The sequence below is a fragment of the Rhipicephalus sanguineus genome, chromosome 4 (genome assembly GCF_013339695.2).
Source record: "Rhipicephalus sanguineus isolate Rsan-2018 chromosome 4, BIME_Rsan_1.4, whole genome shotgun sequence".
Classification (NCBI taxonomy): domain Eukaryota; kingdom Metazoa; phylum Arthropoda; class Arachnida; order Ixodida; family Ixodidae; genus Rhipicephalus; species Rhipicephalus sanguineus.
In genome coordinates this window covers 71,315,178-71,338,657 of record NC_051179.1, presented here as the reverse complement: position 1 = coordinate 71,338,657, position 23,480 = coordinate 71,315,178, and the positions used below count along the sequence as shown (strand labels likewise).

At 47.9% G+C, this 23,480-nt stretch overlaps 1 protein-coding gene across 3 annotated transcripts in view; it reads right to left on the bottom strand.

The window, feature by feature from the left end:
* Positions 1-1,635: 1,635 nt before the first annotated feature.
* LOC119390221 (integrator complex subunit 2) overlaps positions 1,636-23,480 on the bottom strand; it is an 83,464-nt gene continuing 61,619 nt past the window's right edge. For 2 of the 3 annotated variants that reach the window (XM_037657788.2, XM_037657789.2), the window contains exons 14-21: positions 22,507-22,652; positions 19,305-19,477; positions 13,754-14,063; positions 12,905-13,018; positions 11,953-12,060; positions 11,768-11,873; positions 10,589-10,753; positions 1,638-3,118 (exon numbers count right to left, since the gene is read on the bottom strand). In XM_037657788.2, coding sequence (XP_037513716.1) covers positions 2,961-3,118; positions 10,589-10,753; positions 11,768-11,873; positions 11,953-12,060; positions 12,905-13,018; positions 13,754-14,063; positions 19,305-19,477; positions 22,507-22,652 — 1,280 coding nt within the window. In that variant the 3' untranslated portion in view covers positions 1,638-2,960. Of the gene's footprint in view, positions 3,119-10,588; positions 10,754-11,767; positions 11,874-11,952; positions 12,061-12,904; positions 13,019-13,753; positions 14,064-19,304; positions 19,478-22,506; positions 22,653-23,480 lie in introns of all 3 variants that reach the window. The other variant, XM_049414700.1, reaches the window with a different exon arrangement.

The window sequence follows — 23,480 nt, the reverse complement described above, 5'->3', positions numbered from 1 at the left end:
ATATAGATTGAAAAATGCAACGCGGCAGGTAATATTTTAGACTAACAAACGCAGCGTTGTTTTCTTTCGATCTCGATACAATTATTGATGTTGTCTAGCCTTTTTAAGCGAAGCTTCTGGGTTACAAATATCGGCGACAGTGGCGGCATAGTACGCGAAAAAGTTGGCGCCGGCGAGTGTGTGCACAAGCTTGCACAAGTGAGTCTCCCGAAAGTGCGCCGGTCACATGCATGCGTATTTGTATGCACCGTTTTCCGAAAATTGATGCTCTCCTGAACGTGGGCTTGCCTCTGACCTTTTATCGAGGTCACTTGTGACTTTACGTCGCCAGATTTCATTGTTTCGAGCATGACCGTCGTTGTCCCCGTATACCAACAGAGGTGTTGTGCAATCTGAAATAAAGAAAGGTGAGGTACGCACACGCGCAAGTTTCGCTTGCCCTCATTTTCCCAATGTAGGAAGGGCTGCTGATCTTTTTTCCCTGATCCTTTTGTTTCAGATGGTCTTTGTAAGAGCGGAGCTCTTCAATCTTTTCGTTGCGCCGGGTAGTGTGAACAGAAACTATCATTATCATGAACCGGCACGCACTCTCTACTTTCTCTCAGACCTCTTCATCTTCTGCTTCGTTCCCAAAACACGTGCGTCGATGTCTCCGGCGAGGGATGGAATAACTCTGATGGGTGAGAGAACGAGTGCAGAGAGAGAGAGAGAGAATGAGAAACACAGAGAGGGAGAGAAAGAGAGAATTTCTTGGCGGGGCGGGATTCGAACCCGCACGATCCGAAGGCGAGCGTCCTAACCACTGGCTATCCAGGCACGCTAGCAGAGCATAGCCTTGTATAGGAAGGTGGCGGATAAGGGAAGTGAGGAAAAGGAGGAAGGGAGAGAGTAAAACAGAATAGTAAGAAAGAGTAGAGAGGAAGAAAGACAGAAACAATCAAAGAAAGAAGGATACCGTAGGAAGAGAGAAATAAAGAGAGAGAAAGGGAACACAGAGAGAGAAAGAAAGGTGAAGCAAAAAAAATGAGAGAGAGAAAGAGGGGCAAGAAAGAAAGATAGAAAGAACTAGAAAGACAAATACATAATGAGAGAGAGAGAGAGATAGAAATACGCAGACAAAAAAGACGAGAAAAGTATATAGGAAACAAAGGCCGCCCAGATTCGCATTTCCTTTAGGCTGCGGAGATGCCTTAATTTTCTTTTTTCTCAGAGTGGTACTAAAGAGGACAACCATATTTCTCTCGTATTGGTACAGATTACCCTTTCAAAATAGCAAAAGCATCACTCTTGCTGCCTCCGCAATCAACTCCAGCAGCGCGTCGTCGCGCTGCCCAAGTGGATCACAGAGGCCACATAGTGTGGTTGAGATCTGAACGCGTGGTTGAGATCCGCTACGCCAGGTACCGCAACGATCCCGGCTGTTCACAAGAAAACAGTCTGCTCTTTCAAGGAACTCGTTCAATTAATATTCCTTAGTTATCCCGACATTTATTTGATCCTTACCTTTACTAAACTTTTGCTCAGAGATCGTATTATTCTATACCATGCATAACCGTGAACCATCCAATACTTTTCACATGAGTTTTGTTTTATTCAATGTTTTCAGGCACAGCGCCGAAAATCTCAACTTCCAGTTCCCAAGAAGCGGGCCGGAAGTCGCCGATCGAGGAACATAATGTCGTTAGAAGTTAGCGCCATTACATTGCTTTCGAGTACCTAGTGTTTGCTCACAATATCAGTGAACGTGTATGTTCTAGTATGCTGCAATTTTATTTTTCGACTGTCATATTTAGGTGCCGAAACGATTGCCTGCACCCTTGTCCGCGAGTTTCGCGGCGTGGGTTTTGCGCCGCCTCCTTCGTGAGATGGCGCCACGCAGCGTGACCATGCTGGCAGCGTCCGGCACGGCGCGGATAGTGTTTGGCCGGGACGAGACTTTCAATGAGGTGCAGTTCAAAACAGGTTAACTCCAGCTCAGTAAGCTTTCAGGCCTGCGTAGCCGGATAATAAGATTTTGGCTCGTATAATCTCCAACCAATCTGCTTTGCTGGTCGCACGGAGGCAAGACATCCGTCAATGGAGTTTTTGAGACGCAACAGTAGCGCCAGAAAACACAGCCTTCTTAAACAGGCACTTCTTAAAAAGGCAACAATGTCATTGTGCAGGCAATATTCGGGGATACTGTAGCGTGCAGAACACAAACAAAAGGAATGTTCACATGTGGTGCCAGACCCACTGCGTCTAACACGAGGGATGACACCATTGTGCAGACCATCAAATTATGAGAAGCGCAGCCGCAAAAACGGTCAGTGGAACGGGGGTACAAGGGGTTCTTGCACGCAACTGCAGCAAAATTTAATAACAGTGCAACCACAATTGCTGGCAGCTTATTCAGATAACAAAGGTTCTAAAGAAATGTTGAGGCGATGAAGACACGTGCCAAAAGTTAGCCACAATGAACCTTTACAAAATGTGCTGCTAGAAATTCAACACAGTGAACACTCCATTTCTTTCTTCAACTTTTAATGGTATAAATTAGGCAACATGGCAAGCGCAATAAACAAGGAGACTTGATGACTTACACCGGACAAGAACTGCATCAGGAAACGTGAATCTACAAAGTAAAAAAAAAAAAAGTTTACTCCATGGGCTCTTACCTACACAAATTGGAGACCTATTTACAATAGATGCATGAAGAATGTGATGTCGTTAGTGATGCGATCCATGTGAGTAAATATTATATGCCCCATATACCCATAAAAAAAAATTGAACACCTTGGCCTTGGGTGGGTACTACTATTACGGGAAATGCCTAGATTCTGAGGCACATGTCCCTCAACAACGTATGCGATGTGGGCAACCAGTTCGGCAAGTTGAATGAATGCGCCTATCGGGCCTGTACAAAGCAGGAGGCACATTGGCAATTCCAGCGACCACACGGTTTGGCCACTGTAGTCGGTCTAGTAGATGGTCCGATTGAGCACTGCATTGTCGCACAAGTCTGCAAAAGACTTCTGGATCGCACCACAGAGGGCACTATTGCTTGGAACGCGACCTTCAAGGACCTCCTTCTCGTCTATGTTGGCTGCGGACTTCTCCAGCTGGTTGGCCGAGAAACCTGCACCAGGAGCAATCACAATTAAAATGACAGTGAAAGAGAAGTACATAGAAACCGTTTTAACACTTTATGTCCAGTAGATAAGCTCAGCACGTCAACGACAGTACATTCCACTTTTTCTCACCAAAGATGATCCGAGCAACTCGATGCACCTAGTTCTCTTAAACGAGCACAGATGGTGCTACGATACCATAACCTCATTTTCCACTACAATGCCGCGACGAAATCTAACTGCAGGACATGCAATGAAGGCAGGTTTGTTCATGCATCTAACTAGTCTTTTGTCTTTGTTCTTCAATAAAAAACATGATATGAAAGCATATCATTTGAGGTTACTTAATGTGCTGATTCCACAGAGCACCAAAATACCGGTAATTTGGGAACGGATATCTTTTTCCCATTCCCAAACGATAGTTGGATACCTTTTTCAAAAAGCCAAGACCTCAAGCTTACTTTTTTTTGCATCAGCTAGCAAGTCAACAAGTCATTATAATTATGTTGTACATAAAATTCGTGCGTGAGGTTAAAACATGTAAGCAGTTTGCCTGACACAAGACCGAGATGCAGTTCTTTTGAGCACCTTATATTTCCACTTCTGAATTTAAGTCTTCTGTTGTCATCCTTTTTCACCAGCTACAAGTCACTGTTACAAAGATGTTTACTCTAAACAACATATCGACCTGCAGTACTAGAAATTTCTTGAACAGTGCCGACAGTTTGATGGCAAAGAAGGCATGTCTGATCAGATTCTGCAAGCACTGCAAATTAATGCTGTCCATGCCCCAGCACTAGCTCTGGAATGCATGGTAAGAAAATGCATAGTGAATAAACTCAAACCACATGATTAGGTTTAATGACCTATGACTGCGCTTGCTGTTACGGCTGTGACCCAACTGTTGCTTGTGGCACAAGTCTGCCCAATGAAGAGATTTTGATTCTTAAAACAACCTTTTAGCGATGGATGGATGGATGAATAAACTTTATTTTGGTCCCTCGGAACGCGCCCTAGCGCGTTGCGGGCTGCTCCCATGTCAGAACAGGAAGACCAAGTCTCTCTGCTGAGTCGCAGGCCCGTTGGACTGCCTGCCCATAGCTGTTCTTTAAAGGGACACTAAAGACAAATAACAATTTATGTCAGAGTGAAAGCGCAATGTATGACAACGTCAGCTCAATGTGTGACAACGTCTAAAATGGCAATATTATCAACAGCAGTGCCCTACTTAGCGAGAAATTAAGCTAAATGTATCACACGACAAGCGCCACGTGCGGCACATTTTGAAAATGATCCCGATGGCGTATGAGAGTCTGCCTACAATTAATCACTAGTAATCAAACTCGCAGCAATAAAAAAAAGAACCTTCCGTGCATCAAGAGACGTAATAAAATGCTGCTTGTTCGTTTCTGTTTGATTCATGGAAAAAAGAACCTCTTTGGCGTTGCCATTGAGGAACGGCCCGCGTGGGTCAAAAGTTCCGTTTTCACCGAACTGCGCTTCACCTGGCACCTTGCTTCGTTCACGCGGTCGCGTCTCAGTGGTAGTTTCGGTATCGCGTACTGCCGCATGTGTTTTGCACGTTCATGAAAGTCGCTCTGATAGAAAGTTCAACAAAATACCGCATGCATGTGATGTTGCCAGATGTCCAAATGGTGCACGCTGCCAGAGCACGCCGCCGCGCAGTAAAGGCTGGCAACGTTGGGCACGGCAGCAGTGACGTGCAATATACCGCTTTCAGGCGGGTGATTGGAATTGCGCTAACGCGATGCGGACCACTAAAACATGATTTTATTTCAAAATAAGCACTTCCTTGGCATAAAAGTAGCACTACGAGGTTTCTGGACCGCTATTTCAACAATCAACGTCGACTTAATATTTGCCTTTAGTGTCCCTTTAAGTCCGGAGCTGGTAATAGCAATGCTTAATTTTTTTGTTGCTACACAATGTTACAATATGTAACGTTCATACAACCAAGCTTACACAGTTCACATGCCATTCCCACCTTCCAAATAAAAATACGGCTGAATCTCAATGTGGTCAACAAATAAATAGCAAAAGAACTTATGCAGAAACTCCCTACGATGGGTCGTAATTGTGTGTGGAGCATTCTCAGGAGCTCCTTATTGGGTTTGTATCACTGTAGTTTAAACCAGCGATTTAAATACTAATACAAAATTGTAGTTCAATTATAGATACCTCAAATAATATCAAGTACGCTATTGCCACGCCCGCTTCAAGTTTTATTTTGTTGTATTCGGTTTTCGCCCACAAAGACTGTCAGCAACGCTCAGCGCAAACCGTGCCTCATTGTTCGAGAAGCTTTGCGATTATTGTAGATCGTTTTGTTAAGATTGCGCGCAGGCCGCGAACAGCCTAGATTATTCCAGAGCTTGCGTGACCACCAGTGGTGTAACATGTGTGGCTGTTTTAACAGCAGACGCGATGGCCGCGGGCCGCGTTCTATGTGTTCCTCAACGCGTCTGTGCGCACGGCACCCTCACGTGTGGAGCTATATAAGAAAGCCCAATAAAGGGAACAGCGTTGTTCGTTGCCCAACCACCCGGTGTGTCGTTTGACTCAGACGCTTGCGTAGACGCCTATGTTGCATGGTGTCATAAGTGGTCGCGGCAGCCCAACATGGATGGCTTAAAGCTACCTTCACCACTAGTTGACTGGCAACGTCAGAAAAAACTGGGAGCTCTTCAAGCAACGACTGGACCTTTTCCTGACGGCTACCTCAGCAGACAATCCCAAGACAGAAGCAGTAAAGGCGGCCATACTCTTGAGCACTGCGGGCGATGAAGCACTTGAGGTTTACAACAACTTCACATTCGCCGAAGGTGAGCTCAAAGATGACTATCAGACGCTAGTGAAGAAGTTTGACGAATATTGCATTGAACAAGGCAATGAAGTGTGTGAACGCCATGTCTTCCGTATGCGAGTTTAAGATGAAGGGGAACCATTCGAGCGTTTTGCGCGTGATCTAAGAACGCAAGCCAAACTTTGCAATTTTGGGTCCCTGGAAGAGTCTCTGATCAGGGACCAAATTGTCTTTGGGACAAATAACAAATCTGTCAGAGAAAAGATGCTACAAGACAAAACCTTGACCCTTCAGAAGGCCGAGAACATGTGCAAAGCAGCTGAAGTAGCGGCGCAACAAAATGCTGCCTGGGCGAACGAGCGCATGCAGGTTGATGCCTCGTACCGGAGTGAATGCAACAAAGTAAAGAAGCGCAAATGCAAATATTGTGATCGCGTGCACGCACCGCGTCAATGCCCAGCCTATGGAAAAACGTGCTATGCATGTAACAAGAAGAATCACTTTGCATCGTGCTGCCCGAGCTCGCAAGTCCACGACATTCAAGAGGATCGTGAAGAAAGCTTCGATGTCCTTCACGTCAGCATCTGTGGAGTAACCACTCATCCTGCAAAAGACTGGAAAGTGCGTGGGATCATCTCAGGTTGTCAGATTCAGTTCAAGGTCGATACAGGTTCCCAGGCCAACTTGATCCCTCTCAGCATCTTTCGACGCATCTCGAACACAACCGCATTGCGGAAGAGCACAGCAGTATTGACTGCCTACAACGGGTCCGAGATCAAGCACCTCGGCGTCGCCACGAAAGCACTACAGATAAACGGCACAACGAGAGACACTTCTTTCTTTATCGTCAAAAAGGGGCGCCAAGCGCTCATTGGATTGAATGCATGCATCGACTTCGGCATCATCCCAGCAAGCATCGATTCAGTCAGACGCAGTGGAAACGCAGGCCCCGAAGAGGAATTTGCCCATCTCTTTCATGGAACAGGCTGCGTACAAAAAAAGTACAAGATGGTTCTCCGGCCAGATGCCATTCCAGTTGTGCAACCTGCTCGTAGGGTGCCAGTGGCACTGAAGAAACCACTCCGCGACGAACTTGCACGCATGGAGAAGGCGTCCATCATCGCCAAAGTCGAAAAACCCACCGAATGGGTAAGTCCCCTGGTCCTGGTACGGAAAAAGAATGGCGCTTTACGGGTGTGCATGGACCCCAGAGAAGTAAACAAAAATATATTGCGTGAGCACTACCCGATGCCTATTCGCGAAGACATAGAAAGCGAGTTGTCAGGCGCTCGATTTTTTTCACGCCTTGATGCCCAACTCTGGTTTTCATCAGATACCTCTCGATGAAGCTACGTCACGGATCTGCACGTTCGCCACTCCTTTTTGACGCTATCGGTTCTTAAGGCTACCGTTCGGTATATCGTCTGCCAGTGAGATCTTTCAAAAGACACTGACGCAGATCTTTGAAGGCATCCCAGGGGTACGCGTTTACGTCGACGATGTTCTTGTTTGGGGCGCTGACAAAGCACAGCACGACGAACGCTTGCGCATTGTACTTAAAAGGGCAGAAGAGGCAGGACTTACATTTAACCCTGAGACATGCTCGTTTGGTAAAAACGAGCTAACATTTCTAGGTGACACGATCAGTGAAGGCGGCGTGCGCCCAAGCCCCGAACTGGTTGAAAGCGTCCGAGCTATGCCCGCGCCGAAAGACAAAAATACAGTGAGAAGAATGCTGGGTGTCGTTAACTATTTTCGAAAGTATGTACCTAGACTCAATGATAAAATGTCGTTGCTCCGAAGTCTCGTTAAGGAGGACACTATTTTTGAGTGGACCGAAGCCCATGAGCGTGAATGGCAGGGTGTTTGCGAGGCTTTGTCATCTCCGCCGCTGCTGGCGTTCTTTGACGAAAAGAAACAAACAAAGATATCGGCAGACGTGTCGGCAACCGGCTTAGGCGCATCATTACTGCAAGAACACCAGAATGAATAGCTCCCGGTCATGTACGCATCGCGAACGCTAACTGAGAGCGAAACGCGATACTCCCAAATCGAGAAAGAGACGCTTGGTATTGTGTTCGCGTGCAAGAAATTTCATCAGTTTACTTGATATTGATATTGATAGAAACGGACCACCGACCTTCGTTGGCAATCACAAAAAAGAACATCGGAGAAATGCCGCCCAGTCTACAGCGTTTCTTTGTGCGTCTCTTGAGGTACGACTATGACTTGCAGTACGTTCCAGGCAAAGATCTGCTCTTGGCCGACATGCTATCCCGTGCGCCCGTGCTATCTCCTAACTTGGAAACTGTGGAGGATGTGGAGGTTCATGCAGCCTCTGTCGCTTCGTGCCTGATAACCCCATCGACAAAACGTCGCCTTCACGACGAGATATTATTGGATCCCTATCTAAACAGAGTTATGCACCAGCTATCGTGCGGAACAACCGTGGAAGGCGAATTACGTCCGTTTGAGTCTGAGCTGTCAGTCATCGACAGGATACTACTTAAAGGATGCAAAATCGTCATACCTAAGTCGATGCGGGCTGAAATGCTAAGGAAAGTACACGCCGGTCATCTGGGAATAAACAAGTGCAAAGCAAGAGCGCGCGCACTCATGTTTTGGCCTGGACTGGACAGTAACATTGAACCAATGATTCGTTCTTGCAGCGCATGCCAAAAGTATGCGCACAAACAACAATCTGAGCCCCTGATTATGCGCCCGACACCCAGTATGCCATGGTATAGAGTAGGCATCGACATATTTCATTTTGCTGGTGAAGCGCACTTAGTTGTGTTTGACGCACATTCCAATTTTCCTGAAGTGGAAAAATTAGCCACAGCGACAGCACAGGAGGTCGTACAAAAAACGTCCGCAATATTCGCGCGCTACGGAATACCAATAGAAGTTTGCACTGACAATGGACCGCAATTCGTATCCAAAGAGTTTGCCGATTTCGCCAAGCGATATGACTTTGAGCACATTACATCAAGTCCGCGGTTCTCGAGATCAAATGGCCTTGCCGAAAAGGGAGTGCAAATAGTGAAGCGCATCATGAAAAAGACAACGGAATCTCACGACGATTTTTGGCTAGGACACTTGTCGTATCGTGTGTCTGCGCTGGAGGATGGCCATTCACCTGCCCAATTGTTACAGGGACGCCGCTTGCGCACCAACGTTCCAGAATACAGCGAAGAGCTGGGACTCCCAGTACTCAAGCGTCAACAACAGGCCAAGGGCAAGACGCTGCACCCTCTACAGCAAGGGGACACGGTGCGTGTACTGGATGACAGATGGTCAAGCAAGGCCAGAGTGCTTCAAGAAGTGGCTCCCCGATCCCACATCGTGGAGACAGAGGATGAAAAGTTTTTAAGGCGAAACAGGCAACACCTGCTTCAAACACAAGAAAGATACCACAGGAGAGAGGCGGGTTTCAACAGCGCCGCTGGAAATAGCGAACAAAACGAGAGGCAGGAGCCTCAGCTTCAGCTTCTGCAGCATGGCCCAACTGCACCAAGTTGCGGTGGTCATCCGCAAGCCTGCGCACATGACTTCACCCAAGGTGAGGCTTCGCAAGCAGACCACCGCAGGTCGACCCATCAGCGCAAGGAGCCCCAACGCCTGCAATACGATGCGAACTTTCGTCAAGTGCCATAACTTCTCTTCATGTCTCTCTGTTGTGGAGTGCGCGTTTTATTCCTTTTCTTTTGTTTGTTACTGAAAGGAAAGAAGATGTAACATGTGTGGCTGTTTTAACAGCAGACGCGCTGGCCGCGGGCCGCGTTCTATGTGCTCCTCAATGCGTCTGTGCGCACGGCACCCTCACGTGAGGAGCTATATAAGAAAGCCCAATACAGGGAACAGCGTTGTTCGTTGCCCAACCACCCGGTGTGTCGTTTGACTCAGACGCTTGCGTAGACGCCTATGTTGCAAGTGGTAAGACTGGAATATTTGACGTCACATGTATAAATGCCGATGCACTTCACCACTTGTCAGTTGATCGACGGTCGACGCTCTGTTCGCCGCTATCAGTGTATTGCTGTAGTTTGACTTTCAGTTTCCCGGCCACAAGTTCGGCCAAATCAAGAGTTTCATCTCTGACGTGCTGACTGCTACCTTCGTCGACGTCACGACCCCGTGACACTATAACGATCTGCCAATCGTGTGTCTGGTAACATCAAAGACACTACAGGAGGGAGCCCTGTGTTGTTTCAGCTGTTTCTTCAGCTCATGTGCGTTGTTTCGTTCCAACTGCACCTCTGTAGGGGCTGTCAGTTGTTGCAGTACCTTCTTTGCCTCTGTACAATGAGCCTATACAAGCACTTTCTTGTGTTACACTTTTTTTTTTTGCTGAAGGAACAGATCAGAAGAGATTGGTGGACATCTGAGCAGAGAATGCTCTGCACCGAAAATTTGAATTTTTCTTTCTAAATTTTCTGTCACTTTCAATGTGCATCCCTATTACAAACATTGAATCAAGTGAATGCTGCTTTGATGTTGGTTGAAATGTCTAAAGTAACGAGGTTGGACTGTAATTCTGTCCTTACCATAATCGGATAACTATGAGATGGAACACGGAAATACAGCTCTCAAAAGAGCTCATGTTACTCTTGCCACTAGAGTGGAAGAGTGGTGCCCTCTGCAGGCTACTCACCCAGCTGAGGTGGTGCAGTGGTGCATTCCTGGGAAAGGCAGACACGGCCCAGCTGTAGAAGCAGCACTGCCACGTCCTCGGCCAGCGGAGGGAAGGCTTGGCACATGCGTACCAGGGCGGGCAGCGCGGGCAGAAACAGCAGGGGCCGCTGATAGCTCGGAAGCACTGGTGGGGTGCATGGGACAAGAATTATTCAGGATGCGAAAGATAACCACTTCGAGTGTCACAATAAAGTTACAATGCCAGGTATGGCGCAGACAGAGGATGTCAGCGCCAGGCACAACACCGAAACCCTCTGATGTGAGAGTTTGCTCGTGGAGGCGGCAAAGCGTGCTCTCTGCAGGAGTTGACACTTGGGCCGTGTTTGTTTTTTGAAAATCTAATATTGCTGTGAAAACTTGCCCACCTGAGTTCTTTTATGTGTGGATGCTTCTGTTTTCTACGGATTGAACGTAAGCATGGGCAGTAAGCGTGAAAATACGGTATGCAGTATCAAAGCCATTTGAAAGCCGAAGTTCACATTTCCATATGCACCCTTTCCACATTTTTGTTAATGATACTGCTCATGATGTAAGAGTTCAGTGGCTGACAACTGCTTTTAAAACAAAACACGTTGCGGGGCTAGCTGATGATACATTATTTAAAAATTGTAGCGCTACATTAGATGAGGACAAGAAGAAAGGTACATGACAGGACGGGCGCTGTTAAAAGTTGCACAGCCAAGACAAAAAGAAGAAAAGAAAGGAAAGATGAAGGTGTCTTGTTTTACATCATGGCTTTTTCTCTCTTTCATCTTTGTCTAGATCTATGGTACCTTCCCATATGAGCTTATCCAGTCATTTGCTAATAATTATAGTAAAGGTTGAAAGCCACTGCAGTGCAGATTCGTCATAAATATAAGAATGCTTACCAACTATACTAGGCATGACCCAGCGTTGCTTAAGGTAGAGAATGCTTGCTAACCGAATTTGTTGTACCATCTGCTATGCTTTGCCCTGACAGTAATACTGTAAGGCTATGTGCAAACGCATGGTTATTTATGCATAAAGAGGGAACAAATAAAACGCTTCTTGCATGCTATGTGGCTTTCTACTACTTGAAATGGTCTTTATAAAACTTCAATCAACCATTACCGTTAGCGCCAAGGCAGGTGATAACCAATAAAAAAAAAAGGCTCACCTCCTAATAGTGTGTGCGTTACGTTGATGCACAAGCGAGCGATGCTGAGCGACTTGGCGATGGAATACTGCAGGCAAAGGTAGGATGCCAATTCAATGGCAAAAACCTGAAAATAACATTTAAAACATGCGTGTTTTCTGACATGTACACAAGCAAAAGCCTTGGCTTTAAAATGTCTACACTACCTGTTTCTCCAAGTGAGGTTGGCTCAGCAATTCTGGTATGAAATCCAGACATATGTGCATCGATGGGATGAGTGATACTGATACGGGCAAGAGATCACTGGGATAGCCCTGCAAGTGCCAGAAGAATGCAGCAAGTCAGCATGATAACAGCACCGTGCATGGCTACTGCTTCTCCATGCAGATTATCATGCCAAACACAGTTATTCAAATTCCGGCACACATGCAGTGCACCAATACCAATAGAAACGCCTCGTTTAAAAGAACTCCGCGTAATATTCAACAGCTTCTTCGATTGCATTAAATTCCTTACACCCCTGATGAAGCACCCCAATGCTTCATTCATGTGAAAAGCAGTAAACATCCTTAATTAACACATCAAAGGTAGCGCTTCGATACGCTTGGCCTGCTAGACACATTCTATGGCAACATTTTGCTTATAAATGGCACGCTATTCCTTACTTACGAAGATAAATTTTACATCTAAAAAACAGACCCCTGTAGCTGTGCTGTTGTTTTAATCACAACCAGACTCACTGAAGCCAACTTCTGGAGTTTCAATGAAACAAAAATAGCTGTGATTGGGAGGATGTGTTTAGTCAAGCTTCCTTTGTGGTGTTCAAACGTAAGGATGTTGTAATCAGCAGTGGCACCATGTAAATTTTTTCCAAGGCACACTGATGTGCCTGGGTATCATAGCAGGAAACATTTTGTTTCGAAAAGTGCTGCCAATCTTGTGGGACGTGCCGCGCAGTTTCGTCTTTCTGGATTATCAAATCTTTGCTTGAATCGATTCCCACAGTGTACGGGATATACAGAATCAAAAACAAAAAATTAATATCCTAAAGGCCCAAACAGTGTTATGCAGGGGGAGACGAGCCTGGTTATAGTGACAATACAGGAGATTAAGAAAATATGAACGCAACACTAAGTTTGCTTTCTGGGGTCCACAAACCTGGAAATGGACCAGTCGAACCAAGTTGGGATCGGCGATGAACATCTGGTGCAGGTGTGTGCAGACGAGAGTGCGCACATCCCGAAGGTCCGTCAGGAAGCCATCGCTGGCACTCTGCACAAGAGCAGCAAGATGTTGAAGGAGGCTTTTGCAGATGCCCACACTGGGCTCTTAGCATGTACAGTCAACCTGACAATCAGCCTTACCAATGAAAGGCCCAACTGAAAACCACCCATTTGTAGCACAAAGCCCCAAGATATATTTCCATCTAGATTTCCAAATGGAAGAATTTCCTTGTGGATTTGTGCTACAAACAGCTGGTTGTCAATTATCCTTTTCATAACCGTTCCCCCACCTTGCGGGATCCCACAGAACTCTTTCCACATAACAAGGGGCCAAAAAGTTACGTCCATACGTCAGCGTGCATCACGACTTTGAGCACTTTCTTTTCTTGTTCTATTTGAACGTGTGGCTCGCTTTCAGTGGGACCACGAGTGCACTCTGTAGAGCGTAGAGCGCAACGTGGGCACATCGCGGCACCCCGCGGCGGCCACTGTAACTATGCAGCCAATGGCCATAAGCCAAATTGATGTCATAAGCCAAACTCAACATGTGGCATCATTTGTGGAGAAAAGAGTGAGCAGCTCCTAGATGACTTTGAAACTAAGCTGTAAATTCCATGCTGCGCTACATTGTTCGTCTCACATGTTCACAGAAGCGTCGTCTACCAATAGGCAGCATTTTCGGACCATGTTCAAGAAGTGTTGCATGGCCCCTTGAGGGCTCCTTTCGTAAGTGTATGCTTGTGGGTTGAGCCCTATCGTTACCAAGGGCTTAGGAAAGCCGCACCTTCTCGGCATCTGTGGGCAGGCAGCACTCCAGCAGTATCTGGACGGCGGCGCTCTCCTGGGCAGCCACCAGGGCCAGCCGCAGCTCTTCCCGGTCCTTCTCCGCCTCTGAGCAGCCCTTGTCGAGCCCCGGAGGCGCTGCCGTTCCCCCCGCCACTGTAGACGCAGGAAGCACGGAGGGAGGTGGAAGCTGTGTGCCTCCCTGTGCCGACAGGATGGGATGCTCCAGCTGGTGGTGGCTGAGGTGCGTGCGTGAAGCGGCCAGAAGGGCACGAAGCATGTGCAGCACCAGTTCCAGCACCGGGGCACACCTGCACGACGAGAAAATGTAATCTTGAACTGATTGATCAACTGATCGATTGCTTTTAACACACCCAAGTTACAATGTGGCAATATATGTCACAGCCTTGGCCTGCCACAGTGGTCTAGTGGTTATGGTGCTTGACTGCCGATACGGTCACAGGATTGAACCACAGCCGCGGCAGCCGCATTTTGATGAAGCCGAAATGCCAGAGGCCCGCGCGCCCAGATTTAGGTGCACGTTAAAGAAACTGAGGTGGTTGGAATTTCCAGAGCCCTCCACTACAGCGTCTGTTATAGAAATCATATCATGGCTTTAGGACATAAAGCCCTAACAATTATTATTATTATGATAAAGCCTTTAATTAAGCATCTTTTAGGAGTCCAGTGAGGAGAATCTCATTTCTGTTCATTTCTTGCTGTTCTTTAGAAAACACTCTTGTGATATGGTTGATAGAAAGGCAGATAAATCTTTCTAGAATGGGCCAGTGGTACAAATTTGTAACGTATCTACAGTGCAATCTCGGTAAGTGGGAATTGCTGAAATGAAATCGCTCCTTGAATAAAACAGCTGCCTCTAATTTGGTTGGTTTTATTTATTGGCGCTGCACACCTATGCATCTGCACACCTAGAGTGCCCGTCCTGTCTTGTGTTTTTTCTTCTTCTGTGTGAATGTGAATTTGGCGCGAAGTTGACTATTTAATTCAGACAAACTCTACATATTTTCCCAGGCCCTTCAAATTCTGCTTAACGAGATTTTGCCATAGATTACCTGTTGGTACTAGCGCATCAAGACGTGACCCATCCAACTCCCTTGGCTGCACTAAAGGCTTTATTTTTTTGAGCGGAAGGGAGAGGGGCTCAGTATCTGCTCCACAAAATCAGATATTCTCTTCAGCCACTCTTCGGTGCTTCATTGCATTCCACACAGGATCAGCCTTCGGTCACATAGTAATTCATTACCATTTCTCTGGAAACAGAGAGGAGCCCTCACTTTCTGCACTTTCCTGGTGGTCTGCTGCTCTCAGCGCTCATGTTTTATAAATTTCGTTAGAAACAACCTTTTGCCTTTCAGAACTCTCTTCAGTGAAATCAGAATGAACGGATCCAATGTCAGGTCATTTCAAGCCTTGCAGCAAGTAAAATAAACAGTTTCCCATAGAAAGCAGAATGACAAAGTTATGGCAATATGAAGAATAGGACATCGAACGGGTGCTCCTTCCCAATGTTTCCAAATGAGCGTCCTTTCTGACTACCCAAACTTTCCATGTTACCATAATAAACAATTTATTCCTGATGCGTCTAGAACAATGACAACAAACAGCAACGCGATACATAGAAACAAGAGCCATGCAGTTGATCATAGAAAGCTAGAAGTATAGCCATGTTAGAGAGATGGAACACTTCACAATGACCAAGTGTGAAAAAAAAAAAAGAAGCTTGCCATTAGGCTCTATCTTGAATTTATTATTGAATTTATTCTCTCAAACGATGTTTATACAATTACAAATTCTTCCTCAAATTCAATGAGTTGCACGGAAGCAGGACGCAGGAAAACTTCGCACTCATTAAATGTGTCAACTGAACGTAATGGATTGGCTTGCTTTGGATAATTTATGCTATTAAGTGAAATTTCCAGACACCTGAGGCCTGGCACATCCACTTTCTGCATTACCTCTCAATTATTACCATTACAGGATTTACGGAACTTACTACAGCCGAACTTCGTTAATACGTACCCGCTTTAAGCGTACTAACGGTTAAAACGTAGTTGTGACGAATCCCGGCCGAGTCTCATAGAGCCTAATGCATTCGCTGACCCCGTAGTGCTTCGCCCTACGCCTACCGGTTAGTGCGTACCCTGCGTACCGTGATAACGTTTTGTGCCATAAAATTTTACTGCGCCGCTGAACTTCCAGACGCCACAATGTGCCGCCAAAGGTTTTCCGTCTTTTCGAGAAGTGCGTAGATCGGTCGATCACTGATTCCGACTTCCGCGCGATTGCGGCGACGCATTTGCGGGTAAGCATTGGGAAAGAACGAAGGTGAGGCGGCAGCCACCGATGAACGCGCCAGCATGGCTTATCGCCGACAACCTTATCACAATAAGTATCTTCAGGTATCTGCTCGGGCACACGTGCGGCGCAGCACTACTTTAAGCCTACTGCACGCATTTGACAGGCGACAACCTAAGCGCACTGGGCCGCCGATCGCTGCCGCCTCGTTGTTCTGGGCCGTGTTCAAGCGCGCGCCAATTTGTAGAAACGAAGCAGCTCGCTGTTGCGGAGTTGAGCGTTGCTAGTCGTGGGCGACGAGAAACCTCTTTGCATGGACGCTATCACGCTAAACGCACGCGTATGGTTCAGCAAGCGTAGCGCTGTTGTAACCGTACTGCACGCTTTTATTGGGCGACCACCCAAACGCACTTCCGTCCGCTGCCAGTACCGCTAGAGCGTCGCGGAGTGCGCATCGCTTGCAAGAAGTTCGTCATCGCCGCGTTAACCGAACAAACTCGTCTGTGCTCATCGCCGCATCTGTGCACGGTCTGGAGCGAAGTGGGTACAAAGAACACTCCCACGACAAATGCGCGCGTGCGGTACAGCAAGCGGCCCGGCAGTGATGGCGTGAGCCGAGAAGGCGACACGCTACATGCAACTAGCCAGGAGACGATCTGCTCCACGCAGCCGTACAGCGTTTGACTGGAACTGTCAGTTTTCATTTAGTAGCAGATCGCGGTACACACGCACACACATATATCACGGAAAGTCGACACTGTCCTACGTTCTGTCGCTACGTCGGTCACTGCGTATACCGGACTAATAGTTCCGGAATGCTCCTTGGCGTCGCCACCGTGCGCTATCGGCACTATCGGACGGTTGTGCGAGAGTACCAGAATCTTCTCCAGTTTGGCAAAAAGAAAAAAGAAAAGGCTTTGCAGTGGGTACTTTAGGCAATATTTCCTGTGGCACTGTATTTCTTTGCTGGCGGCGATGACGTACGCGAGGAGATGCAAATTTTTACTTGGTGGTTAATGCATACTACCGTTTAGTGCGTAGTTATGCGGCGTTCCCGGCAGGTACGCATTAACGAGGTTCCACTGTATACAGTAGAACCTCGTTGATACGTTCCCGCTTGATACGATTTCCCGGCTCCTACGCTCGAAATCGCGAAAATTAAAAATAACCCAATACAGCTGTGTGTAATATGTTCCGGTTAATACGTTCCCGGAAAATACGATTATTCGGCAACAACGTTCAGCACCGCGGAAAACTAGGGTCGTATGATACGTTTTCTACTCAGAAACTCTCATTCAGGTGTGCAAAAAAAGGCCCTCTCAGCGACGGCAGCTTCTCCGCAGTGCCTTTCCCCCCTCCGTGCTTTCTCTGATTTGCTCAATTGTCCCCTCCGCGTCTCTTCCGAATTGCTCGATCGCCGCTCTCTGTCACCCACGCGGCGACGCGGGCCGTCACAATCTTCAAATGGCTTGCCGCGGAAACACGCATGCCGCTGCCGCATCGCCACCGCTGCACAACACGCCGCGACCCGTAACCATAGCAACGCCGCCATTGTGCCTAGTCAATATGGCCGATAATTTCCCGCACACTTTTCTCCCGGAGCGCAATCGTTTTTGGGTTGCTCCGCCCGGCGCAATTCCAGTCGGCGTTCGTATTTCTCTGGCTGGGCAGTTCTGCCAACCAGCGGGTCGTCAGAAGCTGACAGAAAAGATTTGTTCTGGAAGATATCTAGGAGGTTTCTGGTTATCAGACGCCAAAAACGAGACGATGTGCGCTCGCCGCCATCTTTGTGAGGACTCGACAGATCGCAGTGCGGGCGCTTGGGGACTTCACCTTCGGTTGCCATTACGCTGGGCGTTATCTTTTAAAGCCCGTTTCGCCGTGCGAGATGGTGCGATTACTAGTGGCGGCGAACATACCAGCGCATGTCTCAAGTTAAGACAGAACGCAAACTGATCAGCGCGAGTGTACGACGTAGTATGCGATAGCCGCGAACAGCTGTCGCTTTCGGGGACGCTTATCACTCTCGCGAGATATCGCATATCGTGTTGTACCGCGATTGTTACGTGCACTGCGAAGAGTTGAGCTTGTTAAGCCTTTAGAGGGGCGGCAGTTTTCTTCACGGACGGGGCGAGTCACGCGTGATCTTTCGAACGTACATGATCGTATCCCAAATGCGTATGTTCGAGAATATCACTTCTGCTCTTCGGCAAACCTAGCCCCATATTTCCAAGCGACAATGCAGAAAGAACCGACGCTCATGCGGCGCAAAGTTTCGTCTGCTGACATGGCGGTAGCGTTTCTTTACGTTTACGCTGGTTGTCTCAGAGTTCGATTTTGCAATATTCGGGTTGTCTCGGGATTTCAATACACGTGACCACGACGTTATTTTCGGTCAGGATCGGAACTAGCTGGCTGACCTCTGGCGGCCAGCGAGATGCCAGGAGTTCGAAAATCGAAGAGTCCCTCCATGTTTTTTGAGAAATAAATGTTTTTTGCCCTTGCACCTCAATATGGGCTTGTCAGCCTCAATTTTTACTGGATTCGGATCGTACGTTTTCCCGGATCATACGTTTATTTTCCGCGTTTTTTTCGGAAACGTATCAACGAGGTTCTCCTGTACTACTATCTGGAGTTTAACGTCCCAAAACCATGATATGATTATGAGAGACGCCGTAGTGGAGGGCTCCGGAAATTTCAACCACCTGGGGTTCTTTAATGTGCATCTAAATCTAAGTACGCGGGCCTCAAACATTTTCGCCTCCACAGAAAATGCAGCCGACGCGGCAGCGATTCAATAGCACAACCTTCAGGTCAGCAGTCGAGCGCCATAACCACTAGACCACCGTGGCGGGGCTACGGAACATACAGAGGACCATCTGGCACGAATTACAAGTGCTGAAAAGATGCTATGACGCAATCCGCCTCTTTCATTTTCCTGAGCTGCCCTCTGCCATTTTGGTAGGGGTTTGGTAGGGGCCGGGAGAACCGGTATTGCCAGAAGCAAAGCTTCCGAGATGATGAGACGTTTCGCGACTTTTCCGCTAGGGGAGGGCGCATGCGCCGCGGCGTCGTGAAAAAGGCAGATTACCCCCTTTAGTTCACATTTTTCACCAATGTTCGTGACTTCATTCAAAGTTTTGAGGAAGTGTAACACCATAGCTGCTGGCAAGCACTGATGCGTAGTAAAGGTAATTACTACGAATTGATAAACGATTAATCAATAAGCCGCTCACCTGAAGACGCGGGTGTCACATCGCAGGACATGCAGAGGATCCAGGACGAGGTCGTCCAAGGTGAGAGGTCGCATGCGGCAGGGAAGCCTCAGAGCGTTGGCAGTCAGCACCCAGAGTCGGCGAGGGAACACTTCGTTCAACCGCCACCACACCTGCTTTGCTCGCTCCATCACCTGGACAGACAGACAGACAATGAACTTTATTATTTATCACCTGGAGACAAAAAAAAAAGAGCAAATCGCAAAGGCAAATTTTGAAATGTCATCAAAATAACTTGTACAGTAGAACATACAGACAGTTAAAAAGTACTTGTTGCTGGGCTAGTTGGTTCAGTGTAATGAGGGAAAGAAGTAGTTGCAAAGAATCCCCGAGTGAGTGCCATATACAGTCAAACACGGATATATTGAACCCACATATATAGAATTTTCGGCTATACCGAAGTCATAAATTATCCCCTTGAAAATCCTTTGTAAAAGTATGGAAATTTGCACGTTTATATCGAACGGTATTTTTACCCGCCATCGGATATACTGAACGGCGCGCGAGCTGGAAGGTGCGCTTCGGCACTCGCTGCTTCCCACAGCCTTCGCAGCACCGTGCCTCCGCCGACACCCGAAACGCTCGCACAACGTGAGGGCGAGAGGGCTTGGACTGTACTCCTGTTGGGCGCGTTCTCCAACTTGCGGAACGGCTTTTTCTTTCTTCTTTTTTTCTCTCCATCTCTTTCTTATGCTTTCTCTGCGTTACCGATGGCTCAGAGAGCAGGAACGAAGGAGCCGGCGGCCTCCTCCTTTCGCCTTTTCTTTCTTTTTTGTTGCTGTTTTGTGAGTTTTGATCAGCCAACCACAGCCCGCGCCTTTCGTAATTGCTCAGCCAACCACCCGAAGTGTCTGCGGACGATTTCGTGGAAGCGGACTGCAATGTTCAGGCTGTTGCGAGCCTCGCTGACGAGGACATTGTAGCTGCGGTCGCAGGGACCCAGGATGCCCAGGCCAACAGCTCAAGCGGCGACGAAGATCGTCCGGACGAGGCGGCGGCTACACACGCGTACTCTGCCGCTGAAGTGGCGGAAGCGTTCGGCTTGATTAGCCGTTGTTGCGGCGACATGGAGGGAACCGGGCTGTCGCACCTGGACAGCCTCGTTAAGATCGAGGCCAGCGTCAACTTCATTTCGAAGAGAAGACGAAGAAGCAGGTTGTGGGGATTGAGGCTTGCCCGTCCCCATTGCGCTGGTTTCGCCTATTTCTGCCATCCCCACGTCCGATCATGCCGTTCCTCTCCTCCGCCGTCTTACGGCGCTGGGCGAGCGGGGAGTGACGTTAACCTCCTCTCTCCCGGCGCCGGACCTCGACGGGGGGCGCTGCGCTCGTGTTTCGCGTCTCGCGAGACGTTTCGTGCGGCGGAAGGGAGAGACCCTCTCTGGACATCGTAGGGTAAGCACGTATTTTCTCTCCTGTCCGTCGGCTCCTTGTTTGGGCTCGCTCGGACGGAAGTCGCTAACGGTGCCTTGCGCCAGCGGCGAGCGCTTACCTTACGTTTTCCTTTTCCGAACGCTAGGCTGAAGAGCGGTGCGGTGCATTCGCACGTGCTCGTACTACGCCGAAACCGTACTTATCGAAGCCAACGCGAGCGGAGTTTGCCCTCACTCGAGCGATCGGGCCCTGTGGTCGCAGATCGTAAGAGTACGCAGCATAGTCGCGAGAGACCCGTTTTCTCTCAGCGGCGTGTCGCCGTGAGCCCGTTGCCCGCGGAGACGTGCTAGCGGCACCCTTTGTGTTGTATTTTCGCCCGTGGCGTGGTGAAGCCTGTTTTGCTTCTCCCGCCGCCTTTGGGAGCGGGCGTTGTACGGCGTTTTGTGGTGTTGCCGCAGGCAATAAACTGTTGCGGATCTCGAGAGCAGTACTGTGTACTTGACGCGTTGCGCTTGGCGCCTTTGCGCTCAAACGTACGTGTGCAGCGGCGCGCTAGTTCACACGAGGCGACGGCAAACGCGGCCCTGTGGCTCGCTAAGTCTGAACCCACGCTAGTGGCCGTACTCCTGTGAAGTACGTGCCCACTACAAGGTCAAGATAAGCGATTTTTTTTCACGCAAATAAAATGTTCTGTTGCATCGTGTGTGCGGAATTAGTTGTCAATTCTTGAATGCGCCGATTGTAGGTGATCGTTAGCCACTGGGAAGGTCTCGGGGCCTGTATTTTTTGATATCGAATTTTTCATATATCGAACTAATTTGCGATCCCCTTCGAGTTCGATATATCCGTGTTCGACTGTAGCATAATACAGGGTGCATAGAAGGGAAAACAGCACGAATTTTTGGACGAACACAAAAGGGAGACAGACGACGACAGGCGCTGACTTCAGCGTCTGTCGTCGTCTGTCTCGCTTTTGTGTTCGTCCAAAAATTCGCGCTGTTTTCCCTTCTATGCACAATGAACCAACTTGCCCAAGCCTTAACCATAGCAATACAGGATGATTCCTTTAGAACTGACCTATTTCACTGGGCTGTAGTTTTGTTAGAAATTATCTGATTTTAATGCGGTTTGCGGCAAACGATTCAGGAATGATGGAAACTTAATGGCCTATCCCATTTTTTTTAATGTGCAATGCAGAAAAAAAGGATAAATAAGAAATAAAGAACACTGCGACATTCCATGAAATTCCATACAAGAGGCATCCGAAGTCACCAGATCTATCGCCCTCAGATTTCTTTTTGCAGAGTTTTCTGAAGAGTCGTGTCAATCGCAATAAACCAAGAACTGGACGAATTAAAGGCCAATATTTCTAAGGAAATAGCAAACATCACTGCCGACACATTGCGGAGTGTTACAGCCAACATGGAGCGGCGAGTTCGGTTATGACTATGCCCCTTGCTGTAGGGTAAGCGATGATAAACATTTATAACTATAACAACATTTACAAGATTTTTACAAACTTTTGTTAGACACGTTTGGCATGCCTCATAAAAATCAGTTTTTAACGTTTTATAGGTGAAAGCCATCCCTCCTTGCATAGCATTTCGTGGTTTGCGTTATTTCTTATTTATTCTCTTTTTTTCTGGCATTGCATGTCAAAAAATGCCCGAGCCATAAAATTTCCATCCTTCCTCAATTTTCGCTGCCTAAATTTTTTGAATCTCGCAGAACTTTGGGGCCTAAACATCTGCGACAATGCCTGCAGAGAGGCTTCGACGAGACTGGCTCACCTGTCTTGGGCATCCTTCCTCGAGGAGGAGAGGTAGGTTAGAGACCAGTGGCTGGGCATAGGGCCAAAGCTGGGGCAGCGGCATCGTGTTCAGCCGGTCCAGCTGTGACATCAGGTCGATGGGACACTTGTGCAAGCGGCTGAAGGCTGCACAATGTTCCACAAAACACACTGTTATCTCATTTGGAAAATGGCGCTATTTGATGCTTGAAATCACAAGTGCACAGCCAAAGCACGGATAAAATGCACTCGCCAAGAAATGTACTACGTTTGTATATTTTGCTTAGTGGAGTCAAGCAGTACAGAACAGATCAGCAACACACTCTCTGCCCTTACCACATCAGATAAATGCCGCACACATTTCTGAGAGGTTTTCGTTAGGGGTGTGCGAATATTCTTCTAATAGTGCTTGCTATTCGATACGATTCGCACTGGAATTTTGCTATTCGAACTAGTATTCGAACTTCCAGAAAATACAGTTACTGCCGATTTTTCGGACGCCCGATTTTCCGGACACGCTCGAAAATTCGGACGCTTTCGTGGCACCGTCACCAGCCCCATAGACTTCAATGTATTAGAACGTCCGAAATTTCGGACGCTGAAGCTATTCCGCGTCCGATTTTTCGGACTTTCTGCCCAAATTGCAGGTCCGAAAGACATTATTTGAAGCCCCCACCTCTGCCGCGTCTATTATCTCGTAGGTTCGAATCAGCGCTTTCGCGAGTCGACCTGAGACAGTAGCAGAGTCCGAAAGTCAGCTTTGCCGCAATGCCGAAGCGTTATGAGGTGAAGCTGACCAAAAATTCAAAGGGGCCGCTATCGCGGCGCCGTGCGGCGATGTTACGGATAAGCAGCGGAAATGCACGGAGGCGTGATGGCGGCAGCTGGCAAACGCGCCAGTACGGCTTAATCGCTGACAACCCTTACGACAAGCATCTTCAGTTAACTGCTCGGTAGTGCACGTGGCCTAGCGCA